Source organism: Loxodonta africana, chromosome X (genome assembly GCF_030014295.1).
Source record: "Loxodonta africana isolate mLoxAfr1 chromosome X, mLoxAfr1.hap2, whole genome shotgun sequence".
NCBI lineage: Eukaryota > Metazoa > Chordata > Mammalia > Proboscidea > Elephantidae > Loxodonta > Loxodonta africana.
In genome coordinates, this window is record NC_087369.1 from 127,093,048 (window position 1) to 127,112,815 (window position 19,768).

Genomic DNA, 19,768 nt, shown 5'->3' on the forward strand with positions numbered 1-19,768 from the left:
CAACGAGATGAATTGGCACATTGTCTGCAACAGTGGGCTCAAACATAATAGCAATGATTGTGAGAATGGCACAGGAGCAGGCAGTGTTTTGTTCTGTTTTACGTAGGGCTACTGTAAGTCGGAATCGACTCTACGGCACCTAACAGCAACAGAACAACAACAAGTCTCCGGCTAGATTTAAGAAACCAAGCAATAGTCTAGGAATACGGAATAAAGCCTGAAAAGGAAAGTGGTCCATTAGCCACACCAAAACCTTGCTGTTAAAGCCACCTTCTGCCTCAGCAAGGTTTTTTTGTTTTGTTTTATTTTTAATGCTAGGACAAGAATCAACTCCAGGGCAATGAAGCAACTCAGCAACCTTAGTAAACTCTGAAACGGCTAGCAGATCTGATAACATGAGAGTCTTGTTCCAAAATATATTTTTTCTGATTCTACTATGTCTTTAGTTCTCAGGGTGTATTATTCAGTTAATTGTCATTTGTACCAAATTCCTTAACACAGTGTCTGGCACATAATGGGTGCTCAATAATTATTAGTTGAATAAACGAATGAATGCCATAATGTGTAGGAGAGAAATTACATTCTCCCTTACTACCTAAATGTGTTAAATAAATTTTAGATAAATGACAAATTGACTTTTGATGATAGAGAACAATCAAGAATTGAGGGGTCTTTCGATTTAGTTCCCTCTTTTATTTCCCATATGTTATTTATATCTGAAAGGAGTGTCATATATAATAAATAAATGGCCCTTTAGGGGGAGAGATGTATATAGGAAAATACTTGATTTTTCAGGCTACTTTTAGCAGAGATTAACAAAAATTTATTTGAAGTTCAAATTCTACAAATAGTAGTGATAAAGTCCCATCTGTAAGGGTTCTATTCTCATGAATTTTAACTTGAATTTGTCCCCGAATATAATAGGAATATGTGTTTATTTAAGAGCACTTGAAAAATATAGAAAAATTATAAAGAAGATAATTACAAATCTTCATAATTCCAATAACAGAGAAAACATTATCACTTTTAATATTTTGGAGTAAATTTTAATACTCTTTGGGATACTCTTCTTATGTTTTATGAGTGGCTGTTTGATTTTAAGTTAATTAGACAATTTCTCATTAATATGTGCTTTTTTATTGTACTTTGGATGAAGGTTTACAGAACAAACTAGTTTCTCATCAAACAGTTAGTACACACAATGTTCTATGACACTGGTTAACAACCCCATGACATGTCAACACTCTCCCTTCTCAACCCTGGGTTCTCTATCACCAGTTTTCCTGTTCCCTTCTGCCTTCTAGTCCTCGTCCCTGGGCTGACGAGCCCTTTTAGTCTCACTTTGTTTTATGGGCCTGTCCAATATTTGCTAAAGGGTGAACCTCAGGAGTCGCTTCATTACTGAGCTGAAAGGGTGCCCGGGGGCCATACTCTCAGGGTTTCTCCTGTCTCTGTCAGGCCAGCAAGTCTGGTCTTTCTTTTTGAGTTAGAATTTTGTTCTACATTTTCTTCAGCTCTGTCGGGGACCCTCTATTGTGATCCTTGTCAGAGCAGTCAGTGGTGGTAGCCAGGCACCATCTAGTTGTACTGGACTCAGTCTAGTGTGGCTGTGGTAGTTGTGGTCCATTAGTTGTGCTTTTTTTAATAGTAAATGACTTAATTTTGTTAGTTTATAGGTCAACTGTTTCTATTTCTTTGTGTCTTTAACAGGTCAAGAAAGCACAAGCACTCATTCCCTAGGGAAAGCCAGAAAACCTATAAGTGATAAGTGGGAGAGTCAGCTATGGAGAGAAAAAAGGTTTCGTTTAATAGATCACCTACATTATAGCCACGTTTATCCTGAAAGTATTCCACGGAGATTTATTTTCGAACACAGGGAGTTTCTCACTCAGCAGTATAATACTCAACCTTCAAAATATATACCACCAGAAGAAGGGTCCCCAAAACTTGAAGATTTTAAGAGTGCCTGTAGCCTTGGACACTTTGAAGTAACCATCCTAGGTAAGTCAACTATTCTTCCCTTTGAATAGTATTTAAATATAGATGGAAATATTTTGCTTTAGAAAATAAAGCCCAAGATCAGAGGCTTCTATTTGTCTCAAACAAAAGGACTGGAGCCCTAGTTCTCAAAGAAATGAAGCTGTAATTGTGGACTTATTTTAAACAGTGGCAAGTCTATTGGAAAATATTTGGAGAGAGAATAGGAACCAGAGGAACCTTCCTCACCCCTGACTATCTGACTACTTCTTAGACTGTTCTGTTCTCATTTAGCCACCACTTTCTTGCTCATATTCTCTGCCTTTTTCTCAGTGTATCTGAATCATTGAAGGGTAAAGTGTAGGTTAAAGAGAAAAGGGGATACTAACTGAGAGAAGCACCTATGAACAGAGGTCTATTTAACTCTTGAAGAAAATACAATTCTCAAGTAACTTAGGTCAAACAGAGAGAAGCTATTGAAAAGAGCTCTCTTGTATTGGCAAGCTAAAAAGCATAACTGATTTTCCCAGATTGTTCAAAAGTGAGAAGTAGCTGTAGAATGTACAGAACTTTAAAGGAATCAAAACATTTTTAAAGTTAGATTTATTTTTTTAAGTTTGTTTCTAATAAATGTAAAATGTACAGAAAAAAATTACTTCAAAAATCTTAGCCAAAATGAGTTGCTACAGGAGTCAAGGAAAAATTTCATTTGTGTTTATACATTAAAGGAAGATTTTAGCACTGGGTCTGGTTACTGTAACATAAAGGGACAAGAAAAAAACATGAGCAAATTAATTAATATCCGAAAGACAATGCAGTTCATGGATATTTTAGATCTGTAGTACTGGAATGAATTGCGTGACCTTATCAAGATTCTTTTTTCCCCTTTACTCTGTCCCACTCCTTCATATATACATATATGGAAACCCTGGTGGTGTAGTGGTTAAGTGCTACAGCTAATAACCAAAGGGTCGGCAGTTCAAATCCGCCAGCCGCTCCTTGGAAACTCTATGGGGCAGTTCTACCCTATCCTGTAGGGTCGCTATGAGTCGGAATCGATTCGACGGCACTAGGTTTGGTTTGTTTTTTTATATATATATATCTCATAGAAATGATGAGTTTGTCTAGAAACATAGTAATCGAATATTTTTCTTCCTTTTAATGTTACTGATCCATTAAAACAGATTGACTAAGACATCTCAGCTGTCTTATAAGTAATTGTAAACTTTTGTAGCTTCTGGCTACAAAAACAGGAATCAAACGTGAAGAAGACAAATTTATCATTCTTTCTATCAACTCTAATATTAGAAGTATGATTTTTTTTTTCGATTTTATATCCTACCTGTTTTTAAGTAGACTAAGGTGGTTGCAGGGTTAAGGGGCAGTGAAAAATACTCCATTTGTGGATAAAGCAAAAAATGAATGTTCCAAAAAAAAATGTTTCAAAAGGAAGCAGGAAAAGTAGGTGTTACTGAGTACCTGCCAATAACCAAATTACTACCATTTAGCAGTAAATTTCTCTGAGCTTTCTGGCAGAAAGGGAGAGAGGTGAGATTTTTTTTCTGATTAGGTATTTAATTTTAGAGCTGAAACAAACTTGGATGTCCCTGGCTAAGTAGAGGCCAGGACATGATTAGAAAGCAGGCCTCCCGAGTCTCTAAACATATCTTTTCTTGCAGAGAAAACATAAACTCATATGAAGGAACCCAGTTGTTTTTTTCCTTGAACAAAACTCAAGCCTGAATTATTGTATAAATAGCACAGAATAACAAAGCGGGTTGATGTCTTCAACTAGAGTTTTCTTTTTTAAAGATATGCAAATATTCTTCAGATAGTTGATTCTTGCATCAACCTTGTTGTCGTCATTAGGTGCCACGGAGTTGGTTCGGACTCATAGCAATCCTACGTACAACAGAACGAAATACTGCCCAGTCCTGCGCCAGCCATCCTCACAATTATTGCTATGCTTGAGCCCATTGTTGCAGCCACTGTTTCCATCAATCTCGTTGAGGGTCTTCCTCTTTTTCACTGACCCTCTACTTTACCAAGCATGATGTCCTTCTCCAGGCACTGGTCCCTCCTGATAACATGTCCAAAGTAGGTGACACAAAGTCTCCCCATCCTCCCTTCTAAGGAGGATTCTGGCCATACTTCTTCCAAGACAGATGTGTTCATTCTTCTAGCAATCCGTAGTATTTTCAGTATTCTTTGCCAACGCCATAATTCAAAGGTGTCACTTCTTCAGTCTTCCTTATTCATCGTCCAGCTTTCACATGCATATGAGACAACTGAAAATACCATGGTTTGGGTCAGGTGCATCAACTTAATAGTATGTAACCAGTATATAATCATTAGTCACATATTAGTAAGGCATTTCTCTAAAGGAGTATATTTTCTTTTTTTTTATTATATAATAATTATAAAACTTCTCTCTCTAAAGGTTTAACTTGATACAGGGATAGAATCTAGAGAATTAAGATGAATGGCACTAGACTCAGTGATTCTCAGTCATCATTGCTTGGAGGGGGTGGCCTATCAAAATCATTTGAGGGATATGTCCCCACACTTCTTGAAATTCTGGTACACTCTCTGCCCTTTTGAAGGGACACTTATTGCCGCAGTGAACCACTGACAGGAATGTGACCTGTTTGTCAGGTATGCAATAGTAGAAAAAAGGTTGAGAATTACTCCTCTCTCAGTAGTGCCTGAAAGATAGATATTCTATGATGCTGGTTACAATGAGAGCTGGACATCAGATATGAAAGTGGCAAATTTATCATATCTCTTGTGAAAGTATGAACCCGAGTTGTATTACAAAATCAGACAAATGGCCTACACATTTTAAGCATGGGCATAAGCAGTGAACTGAGAAGATGGGATTAAACCTCCTATTAATTTACCATTCCTTAAAAGAATCTGGAGCTGGAAGAGAGGTTTTAAGTGGACCCTGTATTCTAGACCAGGAGGCAAATTTGTTCTGTAAAAGACCAGTTAGTAAATGTTTTAGGCTTTGCAGGCCATACAGTTTCTGTCACAACTACTCAGCTGTGCTTTTAAGACCAAAAGCAGCCGTAGACAACACATAACTGAATGTGTATGACCGTATTTCAATAAAACTTTATTTATGGACATTGAAATTTGAATTTCATATAATTTTCACGTAACAGGAAACAATTCTTTCCATTCTTTTCAACCATTTAGAAATATAAAAACCGTCTAGCTCATAGGCTGTACAAAACCAGAAGCAGGTTGTATTTGGCCCTTTGATCGTAGTTTACTGACTTCTGTTCTTAAGATAAGACTGCTGAAACCAATCCAGGCAGATAAATCTGTATGACTTTTAAAGGCTGTCAAAGTACAAAGATTGTCCACCCTACATTGATACTATCTTCTAGTGGCTTATAATTGCTTTTCAGTACTGTGCTGATTTCTAGAGGACCCAGAAATTTTGAAGTGCCTTATTCTTAGAGCCGGAAAAGTTATTCAGACCGTAACCCTATTATTTGGCTATTAACTCTGACCGGTCTAGGGTGAATCATTATTAAGAATGTTGAACAGGATTATTAGACCTTCCCACAATTCTAATGACTTCCAACAGCCAGCTGGATACTGTGGTAATATCAGAAACCTATCCTGGAAATATCAGTTCTTGTGTTAAAATCCTTGCTACACCACTCCCCTTGTCTCAAATCAATAGATATTATTGTTGCTGTTAGCTGCCATTGAGTCAGTCCCTTACTTGTGGCAACCCCATGCACAGCAGAACAAAATACTGCACCATCCCCTTGACTGGTCGTAGATCAGACCGTTGTGATCCATAGACAGTATTAATAGCTACTAAAACCTCTATTCTTTGCCAGCCATGTAAGACCACATACTTTAAAGTGAAGGTATTGACATAGAATAACAAATTTTCAGTGCCCTTAGCCCAGGTACAAAATTTAAAAATCCATTGGTCATTCTCTCCTTATCTTAAGGATTATTTCTTACCTTAAATATGAGAACCCAAAAACCAATATGAGAAGACACTTTTAAAAAGTTTGATTGGACCTAAGATGACATTGGTATATCATTGGCTCTACTAACACTAATTAGTTACCTGTGAAATCTTCTGAGTCAAAGTTTAAGAGCCCTCTCTTCTATTTGCATTTGACTTAGGCAATGAGGAACATAATACAACCAGCCTTTTGCAGGCCTCTGGACACCCTCTGTCTTTTGGAAATAGAGATATAAACCTCAGTAACAATAACAATGGCTATGATGTAAGGAGGGCTGGTAAAATAATCTTTTCTGAACTTTTTGTCAAAAGATTGGTAAATTGTCATATGGCTTATTCTTCTCATTTTCTCTAAAATACACATAAATGATCATTTCAAACTTTTAATAGCATTCATTGTGCTATCAAGGCCAGTTAATATGCTATAGTTACATTGAAATAATCAGGCTTTACTTATCTTGATTTTTTTCTGCTATTAAAGCAACCAAGCAGACCCACATAATTCCTGTCCTACTTGGTACTAGCCTGTGGGCACAGGACCAATTATTTGTACCCCTGAGGTTTGCCTTCTTCCTTGTTGAAGCTCACTTGAAACTATTAGCTAAGTAGTACTGGGGTCTCTCACTGGCTATGTCCTCAGTATATCCTATCCCACTGGAATATGCTTATTACTCATATCTCGAGTGGAGCAACACGCTTGATTTTATGAGTTCCAGAGCTGAATTACAGCTGCCACACCTTGCCTGTCCTTTATTCTATTGCGTAAAGAAAGTGATTTAATCACTAAACATTAAGTACCTACTATCAAATTTCATCAGTGTAATACATGCTTGTTTTCCCAACATTTTAACATCTTTGAAGATCAGTATACATTTTACATTTGATGTCGTGCCATTGTTTAGTTGGAAGCATTTTTCTCTCCTCAAACCAAACCAAACTCATCACTGTCAATTCCAATTTATAGTGGCCCTATAGGACAGAGTAGAACTGCCCGTGGATTTTCCAAGGAGCAGCTGGCAGATTTGAACTGCCGACCTTTTGGTTAGCAGCAAGTGGTATATAAAATAGTGGTTATCTTATAATCATTGACATGTTAGATTCAGTGAAATGTAGATTTCAAGCACCTTGCTAGATTCTGGAATTACAAATCTTACACACACACCATAGTTTTCATTGGAAAAGAAACTCAGTGATAACAGAATTGAGGAGGAAGATATAAGAGTTGCATATAATATACTTTGTTGTTGTTGTTAGGTGTGGTCGAGTCAGTTCCAACTCATAGTGACCTTGTGTACAACAACAAAATAATATATACTTTACAAGAGAGGAATATGCTCTTGTTTGATTTTGTATTGCCCTATAAACTGGAAAAAAGCCCAAGTACCTTGACAGTAGATTGTAAACTATTTAATTAACACATACTCATTAACAGTAAATCACCATGAAGTGCATTTTACATGCACTTTGTGGGGAAGTTTTTTGTGTTCATCTCATTTGGCAATGAGAATATGAATGAATTCATATTCGAACAGTAATATACTAATATCTTAAAGTGTCCTGTTGGAAAATTGTAAGTAAACATACATAAATGTACATTTCATTTACTCAATTTAACAAATATTTGCAAAGCATCGACTGTATGCCCAACACTATTCTAGATGCTGGGGTTATATGCTGTGAGCACCAAAGATAAAAATCGCTGCCCTAAAAGAACTTACAGAAGAGTGATACAGTGTTAAGTGCTAGTAAAAGGGGCTGCGGAGTACTGTAGTAGGAAGAGGTTAAACTTTAAATAAAGTGATCAAGGGAGGTATCCCTGAGAAAAATAACATTTCACCAAAAACCTGATGGAGGTGAAGGAGCAACCCATGTGGTTATCTGGGGAAACAGCATCCTAGGCACAGGAACAAGTACAGAGGCCCTGAGGCCTACTTTTACATTTGCACTATAAACTCTAGTTTTAACCAAATAACTCAGAACAAGTTTTATTAAGAATGTTGAAGCTAAATCACAGTGTTTTATCATTGAGACAGCAACTCAGAAGAGTATTATTGACACACTGATAATAAAACTACCTTCCTGAAAATATCAGGATTTCCAACTTCTGGTATTTTCTCAATTCTAAAGCATACTTTATTTTTTCACATTTCCAAGTTGCAATGAATCTTACAGTCAATGAGTACATTTAATGCAGCTTCCTTTTTATCAAAAATTGTTATTAAATTGCTGGTATATCTGAGAGGTGAATTTAGTCTTAGAATCAAGGAAATAAGATACCAGCATGTATACATCCACAGTGGTTTTGTAGCATTGCTAAGAGTTGTGGGGTAGCTACATTTCTTACAATACTGAATTGAAATCCTCAGTAAATTCTAGATAACATGATTATTTTAGTTTATGAATACTAAATTTTAGTAATCCTTAAAAAGCATCAAGTGACTCTTAGTTGTATATTAAATTAAAGCTATTAGATTTAGTGTCATTTTCCCATAAAAAGCAAGGAAGGGACTTGCATTTCCAGATCAGTTTGGAGCTTAACAGGAAAACTTTGTTTACCCATCAGTAACATATTCTTCGGTACTTTGAAGCTTAACTGGAAAACTTTGTTTACCTGGGGTAAATAGGGGCAATATTAAGGTGTCCTTAATCTATAGACTAAGAATCTGTAGAACCCAGTGACTGACTATCAGGGAAGAGTGAGATGGAGGAGTTAAGGATAACTACCAGATTGCTGATTTAGGTGACTGGGTGGATTTCATAGAGTTTTAAAGCTGTCCTGTGTGTTCACCCTTGCTCCAACAAGGATGGTCTCTTTACTCTGGCCTATACCTTTGTCTTGTGCTACTCTCTATTCTGCCTGAAATGCTTTCCTTTCTGTTCATCCAAATGCTATCCACCCTTCAGTGCCCAGCTCAAACCCTTGTCTTCCTCTAGGAAGTCTGTTTGAATTCACAGTAGCTGACGTTGACCCACAGAAAGAGATGACAGTCATAGGTCAGGATTCACTTCAGTTGTTCGCCCTTAGCCCTTTTTCTACTACAACTCTACTGACAAGTGAGTGAAACTTGACTTTTATGTTTGAGAACAGATAGGATCTAGTTACTACTATCTTTGGCCTTGCTTGCGTCAGACATTCTTAAGTTCTAATAGCAATGAAGGAACCAATAGCCACCTCTGAATTCTCCTATCCTGTGTTGGTACCTGTCATAAATGACCAAGAAAATTCAGTTGACATGTCTTCATTTACGTGACCAGGCTGTCTTCTGGACAGGAAGATTTCAACCTTCCATCCCTTGGAAAAACATTTTTTTTCCAGCAGTGGTGATAGGTTGTACTGAACTCTTTCAACCAATGGCATGTATTCAGTTTTGAAACAGGTTTTTACAGGTGGTAAGTTAGAATCAAACCAGCAGACTTGACCTCATTAACATCATATACTAACCTACTGAACTTTCAGTGAAGTGCATTTTTTTCTATAACAGGTCTGAACCATGAGATAGCAATCGATGTTGCATTCCTGCCCATGTACTGTCCTGAAGATGTCCAAACATCACAAATAGACACATTACTAACCTGCATGAATTACAGCTGTGTGTTTCCACCAGAAGTGACTGGCAATGACAGACTCCTAGGTCCAAGAGCACTTGCAGGTAAGACAGTCTTAGTGATAAGTGTACTGATTGTTCTTTTCACTTAGAAAATAAAATTAATAAATATTATTAATGGTCCTAATCTTAAGACTTTATTGTGTAAATAGTCCTAGCTTTAAAATTTAACACAGTTTAATGAATGGGTTATTCAGTAAATGTACCCCAAGACTTATAAGTGAGAATATAGTTTTTAAATAAGTTGAATAAATGAATTAAATTCCAGGCAGACATTGAAAATGTTCTCTTAAAATGCAATCCTACATATAAGTATTTCATTAGATGTAAGCGGTATGCACATGGAGCAGTGCAAATTCTACTCTTCTTTTAACTCGGGCAAGATAATTTGCCCTTTTCCCTTATAATTATCCGAGATCATAATACCCCCATAGTATAGTATGTTACAATTGTTTTCTCTTATAAATGTTTAGTTATTCAAGTGCTATGCAATAAATTCCTTAAGGACTACTAGGAGTGTATGTAATCCCAAGAGTGAAACTCTTCAACCAACTAATTGTTCAGGCTCTGCTGCTGCACAAATATATAGAACTTTATATTTACATACACTTTATAAAGTGACTGTCTATGTCCAATTGTACTTACTCTATTCACTTTCTGTTACTTCTATTTCCTAAGCATGTGATAAAATTTCCAGCAGTTTACATTGAGTTTATCAAGAGTACATTTAAAAAGAGCTTTTAAGAAAGCTTTTATTATCTTGGGATTTTGTGGTGGGTTTTTCTAAGCTGATGAAACTCTTGAGTATATGTTGTTTTTAAACCTGAGTCTTGTGAGCATGTATTCAGTTTTGAAACAGGTTTGATGAAGTAACTTTTGGCAGTAATGGTTACTGCAAGTCGAATTTGAGTAGCCAACTTTCTAAGAGATGAGTTTTTTTTTAATTTTGCCCGCAGTCCATTTTAGAGATGATATATTAGTTGACTTGCAATATTATTTCCTAATTGCAGCTCCTTCGACTTCCAGAAATTCCAAATTCCTTTAAGCTGTGCCCTAATACGTAGTTTAAATATTTGTGCAGTCTTGTTCTTGCTTCATCTAACATTCTCTTCAGTCACATTTATTCTGCTATATGTATATGTTATTAGTGATATAAAATATCAGGTCAAAGTTCTCAGCTACCTGTTAATTGCTAGTGCTAACATTCTTCCAGTAGTCACTAGCAGAGTCACTTGAAAAATACCTGGTACCATTCTGTCAAAGCAGTTAATATGTGGGACATGAAGGACAAGTATCACTAGAGGAGAAAAGTGGAGTGGTTATCAAAAGCTTCATTATGAGTAGAATGCCATGTTTTTCATGACAAGGCATTAATAGTAATAACAATAATAATAACACCAGTTAGCTGTGTGCCAGACACTGTGCTGGGCATTTTACATACATGATAATTAATCCTACCAAGAACCTTGCAAGATGAACACTGATGTCTGCTATTTATAGATAATTAAACTGAAAATCAGAGAGATTCACCAGCATGGGTAACAGAGCTAGGATTTGAACCCAGATCTGTGTGATTCCAAACTTATCCATTCCTTCCATGATTCCAAACTGAAAGATAAAAATATTTACAGAATGGTGTAACAAAGTGCCTCATAATATGACCTTGTTGTTGTCTTTTAAAAACATTTTTCATAGTTCCTTTTTATTAAAAAAAAAATCCATACATGCACATAACTTAAAAATTCAAACAGTACGGAAAGGTACAGAGTAAAAGTGAGAGTTCCCTTCTTTGCCTTCCCAGGTCCAGCCCCCTCCACCAACCCACTCTCCTGAGATAACCAATATCAATTTTCTTTGAAACCTCTTAGAAATTATTTTTGTATATAACGGTATATGCACTCACACACAAACACAAACATATGAATTCACACAAATGGAATAACACTAAACAGATGGCTGCACTGCCAGCTTTTTCCCTTTGACAACATATCTTGGACGTGCTCCATATAAGTATGTAGAAAACTATGTCATTCTTTTTAATAACTACAAAGTATTCCACTATGTGAATGTACCACAATTTATTTAACCAAAAATCCTCTAGTGATGGGCATTTAGATTGTTTCAAAATGTTTTTGCAATCAGCAAACAGTACTGTAATGGGTATCCATATATATATATATATATGTGTATATCCATATATATATATCTGTGTATATCCATATATGTATCTGTGTATATCCATATATATATCTGTGTATATCCATATATATATCTGTATATATCCATATATATATATCTGTGTATATCCATATATGTATCTGTGTATATCCATATATATATCTGTGTATATCCATATATATATCTGTATATATCCATATATATATATCTGTGCATATCTATATATATATCTGTGTATATCCATATATATATATGTGTATATCCTTATATATATGTGTGTGTATATCTTTGTGCGCTTATACAAATACATCTGTAAGATAAATTCCTAAAAGGTGCTGACTTAAAAGGTGTATGCATTTAAAATTTTGGCAGATATTATCAAATTGTCCTCCAAAAAAAGTTATACCAATTTATACATTTAACCAAAAGCAAGAGTACCAGTTTGCTCACACCCTTATAAACGGTAGGTATTATCAGTTTTGTTAATCTTGGCAGACTGATAGGCAAAAAAATAATACCTCATTATTTTCATTTTTAATTTTTTAATGATTTCTAAGTCCAAACATCTTCATATGTTTGTTGGCCATTTGTATTTTTTCTTTCTATGAACTGGTAGTTTTATTTTTTCCATTTTTCGTAAGACTGTTTTTTTCTTATTAATTTGTGTGTTATTTTTACATATTTAAAAAAAATGAGCCCTTTGTTATGTGTTGCAAATACTTTTACCTACTTTGACATTTATTCAATGGGAGGTTTATTTTGGTCTTTTAAGAAAATTTTTAGGTACTCAAGTTTATCAGTCTTTTATTTTGTGGCTGCTGGTTTTACATTATGCTCAGAAAAGCATCACCCAGTCCAAAATTATTTTTTAAAATTCAATGGCGATTTTATGCTTTCATTTTTATAACTTAAAATTGTAATCCGTTTGGAATTTATTTGATAAAGAAAGTGAGATAAGTATCCAGCTTTTTTGTTTTTTTCCAAATGGTTAGCCATTTGGAAAGTCATTTATTGAATAATACTTATCGATATGATATCCTAATTGCTGTTGTCTTTAACTATGAAGTATATGAATATATATGCTTCCCACTCTTTGAAAGCATTGAGTTAACTTACCCAATGATAAATATTTCAGAAGTATAACATGGTTCAGAAGGATTAACACATGTAAGAAAACAAAAAATATTATTATTCTCTCAGTAATCAGGGTGTCCCATAGCCTTCCCGTAGACAGGCTTTTCCCAGCCATGATTCAGGAATACTCCTGCTTCCATCTGGTTGCTGTCTCAAGTGGAACAAATACCTTCCAGGATTGCCAGGCAGGGGAAGAAAGAGATGGAGGAGAAACTGGCTTTTAATTGTGTTGAACCAGAAGTCACATATCATTTCCATTCTCATTCTCATTTGCCAGAATTCAGTTATATGATCCCAACCTAGCTGCAAGGGAGGGCAGGGCACTTTGTCTTCCCATGTGACCATGAAGGTAAGCAACAGAGTGGAGAACACAAAGCATTGTCTTTGCCACACTCACCTTATGCATTTGTGATGTTCCTAAAAATGTGCAGTTTTGTAATTTTAACATTTTAAAATGCAAAGTAGATAAGTTCATTATATAGGTAAAATCTGCAGCCCTTTTTAAAGAATTCTTATGTGATATGAGTAATAACATCTTAATTTCATGATAGATTTTCTGTAAGTAAAAAATGATCATTGCTAATATTTGAGTGCTTGCTATATGTCAGCCACCATTCTAGGTGCTTTCCACGTATTTAATTCTCACGACACCCTATGAGGTAAGTCTGGATGAGCAAAATTGAGGCATAGAGAGGTTGTCATTTGCTCAAGGTATTACACAACTAATCAGAGTCACCTAAACAGAAGACTTACTTACATTTTATGATGAAGGTAGTATGTAAGTTATTATTTGTAAAAGTCAAAGTATAACAGCAATTAGTATTATGAAGGCTTGAGTTGCTGCTGCTAGCATCAAATGTGAAAATCTTGAAATCTTTCCAAAGCATCTGGATTAAAGTCCATCCTACTGAACAAAGAAAATTATACAGTGTTAACCGTTGTTATGTTCATTACACTTCAGTGAACTTGCACAATTTTAAGTCATTCATGAGATTTTGTGATGTTACAGCAAAGGTGAATTTACTCTGAACCTAATGAAGCCTAAGCTTGAAGACCTCTCACTTGCATAGGCCCCTTCCAAGGCTTTCTTTGTATTGTTTTGTATTTTGTATTATTTTTCATAAAGAGAGACTCCAAATAGTATTTCCCTTCAGGCCCCCACAAAGCCTAGCTCTACCTCTGGCTCTTAGCATAATTTTGTGGAGATGCAACTCTGGCATAAAGGTTAAAAGTACGTGCTTTGAAGCCAGCCTGTCTGGATTAGAATCACTCTGTGACTTTGGGTAAGTTATTTAACCTATAAGGGTTTCCATTTTCAAATATTTAAAAAGAGGTTAATAATGAATAAAAATTTAAAAAAATAAGACGATCGCGATAAGGATTAAATGGCCTAATACATATAAAACCCTCACAGCCATGTCGTGCATGTAGTAAATACTTAAAACATGCTTGCCATTAATCAGCATCATTATTATCACAATTACTGACTAGGTCTTAGTGTAATTAACAAGATAGAAAGCCTCCAACAAAAGTGATCATTGGAAACAGCCTACTGAAATGGGAGGAAATAACAACAACAAAAACTCCCCCCAAAAGATTTGATTTTCCATATGGTCCTTTAAGTGCCTATAAAATAATTTGTGGTATCGTCACCTTGTCCTTATTTTATATGTGCTTTGTTACATGTAGAGTAGGTAATTATTTGTCTAATACTGTTTGGCATAGATTTCAGTCTTGCTCCATTATTTCTTTAAGAGCTGTTGAAGATTTGACTCAGCTTCTACTTGTTTAAATCTGTTCGTGGGGAAAAATTGCTGGCAAAAATTTTTCCTCTTTTAAAAAAAGTTGTATTCATTGTCTCTGGAACTAAGAGAGTACTTTAGCAATTTTTATTTATTGAGATAAAAGTCACATAAAGTTAACCATTTTAAAATGTATAATTCAGGGGCATCTAGCACATTCACAGTGTTGTGCAACCATCACCTCTGTCTAGTTCCAGTATGTTTTCACCACCCCAAAAGAAAACCGGTACCCATTAAACAATCACTCCCCAGACGCTGGAAACCACCAATCTGCTTTCTGTTTCAATAGATTTGCCTTGTCTGGAGATTTCATGGCAGACATAATACAATATGTGACCTTTTGTGCCTCGCTTCTTTCACTTAACATAATGTTTCAGAAGTTCATCCATGTCGTAGCATGTATAAGTACATCATTCCTTTTTATGGCTGAATAAAATTCCATTGTATGGATATACCACAATTTGTTTATCCATTCATCAGTTGGTGGACGTTTATGTTGTTTCCGCTTCTTAGCTATTGTGAACCTGCTGCTAGGAACATTTATATAAAAGTTTTTGAATATCTTTTTTCTATTCTTTCGAGTATGTACCTAGGAGTGGAATTTCTAGGTAATATGGTAATTCTATTAACTTTCTGAGGAACTGCCAAACTGTTTACCACAGTGACTGCACCATCTTTTATCCCCACCAGCAACATAAGAGGTTTCCAATTTTTCCATATCCTCACCAAAACTTGTTATTTTCCGTTTCTTTTATTATAGCCACCCTAGTGGGTGTGAAGTAGTATCTCATTGTGGTTTTTAATTGCATTTCTCTAATGACTAATGACGTTCAGTACCTTTTTATACACTTGTCGGCCATTTGTATATCTTCTTTGAAGACATGTCTATTCTAGTCCTTTGCCCATTTTATAATTGAGTTATCTTTTTATTGTTGAGTCATAGGAGTTCTTTATATATTCTGGATACCAAACTGAAAACCTATTGCTGTTGAGTCGATTCCAACTCATAGTGACCCTAGAGGGTAGAGTAGAAATGCCCCAGCTGGTTTCCAAGACTGTACCCTTTACAGAAGCAGACTGCCACATCTTTCCCCCATAGGATAGCTGATGGGTTTGAACTGCCAACTTTTCAGTTAGCAGCCAAGCTCTTTAACCACTGTGCCACCAGGGCTCTTTGTATTCTGGATAGTAAACCTTTATCAGATAAATGATTTGCAAATATTTGCTACTTTTAATTGGAGAGTTTAATCCATTTACACTTAAAGTAATTACTGATAAGGGAGGACTTCTGCCATTTTGCTATTTGTTTTCTGTATGTCATATCCTTTTTGTTCAATTCCTTCATTACTGCCACCTTTTCTGATTAATTGATTTTTTCTAGTATACCATTTTGACTCCCTTCTTGTTTTTTTTCTGTATATTTGTTAGGTTTTTTTTTTTTCCTTAGTGGCTATCCTGGGGATTACAATTAACATCTTAATTTCTTAACAATCAAGTTTGAATTAATATCAATTTAGTTTCAGTAGTACATGAAGACTGCTCCATTACAGAATTAATAACAACTTACTTTTGATGGTATACAAAAACTGCTCCATACAGCTCTGTTCCCCCCTTTATGTTGTTATTGTTACAAATTGTATGTTATACATTGTGTGCCCATTAACACAGATTTATAATAATTGTTCATTCATTAGTCTTTTAAATCATGTATTTAAAAAGAGGAGTTACAAACCAAAAAGGCAATAATACTGGCGTTTATATTAACTATGTAGCTAACTTTACCCATTGTTCTTTATTTCTTCATGTGGATTTAGATTACTGTCTAGTGTTCTTTCATTTCAGCCTGAAGGGCTCCCTTTAGCATTGCTTCCAAGTCAGGTCTCCTCGCAACAAAATCTCTGTTCTTGCTTATTTGGCAATGTGTTATTTCCTTCTTCATTTTTTGAAGGATAGTTTTGGTTGACAGTTTTTATTTCTTTCAGCATTTTGAATGTGTCATCACAATGCTTTCTGGCCTCCATGGTTTTGATGAGAAGTCAGCTGTTAATCTCATTGAGAATCCCTTGTACATAATGAGTCTCTTCTCTTTTGCTGCTTTCAAGAGTCTCTCTTTGTCTTTGTCTTTTGAAAATTTGATTAAGATGTGTCTACGTATGGCTTTTTTTCAGTTTATGGCACTTGGAGCTCATTGAGCTTCTTGAATGTATAAAGTTTTTCATCAAATTTGGGAAGTTCTCAACCATGAATTCTTCAAATATTCTTTTTTGCCCTTTTCCCTCTCTACCTTCCTGGGACTCCAATAATGCTTATGGTGGCTTGCTTTGTGGTGTCCTACAGGTCTCTTAGGTTCTGTTCGTTTTTCTTCATTCTTTTTTCTTTCTGTTACTCAGACTGGATAATCTCAATTGACCTAGCTTCAAGTTCACTGATTCTTCAAGTTCCCTGTTCAAATCTGCTGTTGAACTCCTCTAGTTAATTTTTCATCCCAGTTATTGTCTTTTTCAGCTCTGGAATTTCTATCTGATTCCTTTTTATAATTTCTATCTCTTTATTGATATTCTTTGTTTGGTGAGATGTCTTTCTCCTAGTTTCACTTAGCTCATTTAGCATATTTAAGATTAAAAAAAAACCAAACCCAGTGCCTTCGAGTCTATTCCTACTCATAGCGACCCTATGGGACAGAGTAGAACTGCCCCATAGAGTTTCCAAGGAGCGCCTGGTGGATTTGAACCGCCAACTCTTTGGTTAGCAGCCGTAGCACTTAACCACTATACCACCAGGGTTTCCATATTTAAGATAGTTGACTTAAAATCTTTGTCTAGTAAGTCCAATGCCTGGGCTTCCTCAAGAACATTTTTTATTAATATTTTTTTCCTGTGAATGGGTTGTATGCTTTTTGCTTCTTTTCATGCCTCATATTACTATATGTGGCAACTCTGGAAATCATATTCTCCTCCTTCTCTGGAGTTTGTTGTTGCTACTTGTTGTGAGTTGTTGCTGTTTCTTTAGTGACTATTCCCATCTATTTTTGTAAAGTCTGTGTTCTTTGTCATGTGTGGCCACTGAAGTCTGTGTTCCATTACTTTAGTACTGGTCAGCAAACATTTTGATAGAGTTTCCTTAAACACCTAGATCCAAGAAAAGGGGAAAAAAATACTATCCCAGCCTTTGTAGACTGGCTCTATGTTGCAATGCTCCTTCAATGCCTAGCCAGACCATTTAACATTCTTCTATAGCCTTCAGTTCTTGCTTGTGCAGAGTCTGAAGGTCAGCCATAGGTGAAAGCTTAGGGTCTTCTCAAGCCTTTTCTGAGCATTTGACCAGCCCTAGACACGTGTGTGGCCTTCTTATTTCTCTTGTATATGCAGGAGCTTTTAAAAGTCATTATTCCTCCATGTTTCTGCATTCTCAACCTCTTCCTTACCAGGCTTTTTGGCCTGTCTGTTTCCTCTCCCAACTTTATACCTTGCCCCGGTGCTCTGGCCAATACTATTGCCTTTAAATGCTTTCAGCAAAAGCTGCCTCTGAACCTGCCCCAGCCCTGAGAATGCCTCAAGTTAGGTTAAAAATAAAAAAAGGAAGTCCTTGCACTAGTCCTTTAGGGATCCATCAGACAGGTCAAAACACACAGCCACAATTCTTTAAGAATAGGGCTGCATTGTTCCCTCTGGTACTAGCAACCTGCACCAGGAGTGTGAGCTGCCATCTTTGTGACCTCCATAGATCTGGGGAGGGGGGTAGACTGGCAATTTAAAATACCACAGTGGTTTTACCACAAGGCAGCATCTTCTTTCTTCATTATTTTTCCCCTGGTTGTTGCTTTTGACTATATTCCAGAGTTGTGCAAAAGTTGATTCTGAATGTTTTTACCATCTTATTAGTTGTTTTAGTGGAGGGATGGAGCCCTGGAATTCCCTACTCCATTTTCAGTGGCATCACTCACTTCATCCATTATTGACAAAGCTTCTTAAGAGTATACTAAAATAAGTCTTAGTTAATAAAGCCATTTCAAATGAAATACACTTAAAAAGAAGCTTTAATTACCTATAGTTTTTTGCTTTATTGCTTGTAGATTTTACAAAGAATTGATAAGTCAATTTCAAAATAGAAAAATTAGTCTGTGCACATACTTGAAGTGTAATGGTAACTTTTTGTTTTTTAATTTGGAACCACATAAATGACCTGGAAAATATGTAGATTTACTCAGCTCTACTTAAAAAAAAGAAAAAAAAATACATGGCTCTGGAGTACCAGCCCATATCTTGACATTATTGGTGGCATCTGTTGGATGTGTTCATCTTTATCTTCAGAAGTTACTATAACATAATTTTGGTAAATCTGTGTGAGGAATTAGAGGGAAGAGGAAAGAAATGAAGGATAGTGTTCATATTGTAAGAAAAAAAGTCATCAGTTTATATGATGCCAAATTCAAGTAAATATTTAACTATTTTTCAATACTTACCATCTGCTTTTTACTTTTAGGTGATATTATCAAAGCAGTAACTGAATTGAATAGAGTACATATCATCGGTATCTTGGATATCTGTAATTTGGGTGATGATAAAATAGAAGTCTGTTTGCAGAAAATTTATACTCCAGAGAATATTTATTAAAAGTTGGCAGATGAAATTATTACAGGCGGGGAGCACGGCTTTGAAGCTATTCTGTCATTTCATTGGTAATTTCAGTAGCTGTTTTTCAGCAAAAATTACATGAGCTCTAAAGTTATTAAATGGTTTTATGTTTGTCTTGTATTTAGTGATGACACATTTCATTGTAGATTCAATATTGAAAAGGTCATCAAAACACAATTTTTGTCTATCAAGAAAACTTACTTTTCTTCTACATGACTATTATCTTGACTTGTAAGAATTTATGTTCACTGTCCCATTTGTGAAGTGCACTATTATCCTAAATCATTAGGCATCTGCATGTACAAGATCAACTTTTCATGGATATTTAACATCCTCCCAGATTTAATCACGTGTAATGAGAAAATTTGAATTGCCAATTTGAAGGTTGGATTCTCCTAAGATAGTCAACTTGTGTTGCTCACAACCAAGGTAGATTGTATC

At 35.6% G+C, this 19,768-nt stretch overlaps 1 protein-coding gene across 2 annotated transcripts in view; it reads left to right on the forward strand.

Annotated features, from left to right (window-relative positions):
- RADX (RPA1 related single stranded DNA binding protein, X-linked) overlaps positions 1–19,550 on the forward strand; it is a 60,164-nt gene extending 40,614 nt beyond the window's left edge. For both annotated transcript variants that reach the window (XM_003414870.4, XM_023553922.2), the window contains 3 exons: positions 1,711–2,001; positions 9,457–9,624; positions 19,176–19,550. In XM_003414870.4, coding sequence (XP_003414918.1) covers positions 1,711–2,001; positions 9,457–9,624; positions 19,176–19,306 — 590 coding nt within the window. In that variant the 3' untranslated portion in view covers positions 19,307–19,550. The remainder of the gene's footprint in view (positions 1–1,710; positions 2,002–9,456; positions 9,625–19,175) is intronic.
- The last annotated feature ends 218 nt before the right edge of the window (positions 19,551–19,768 follow it).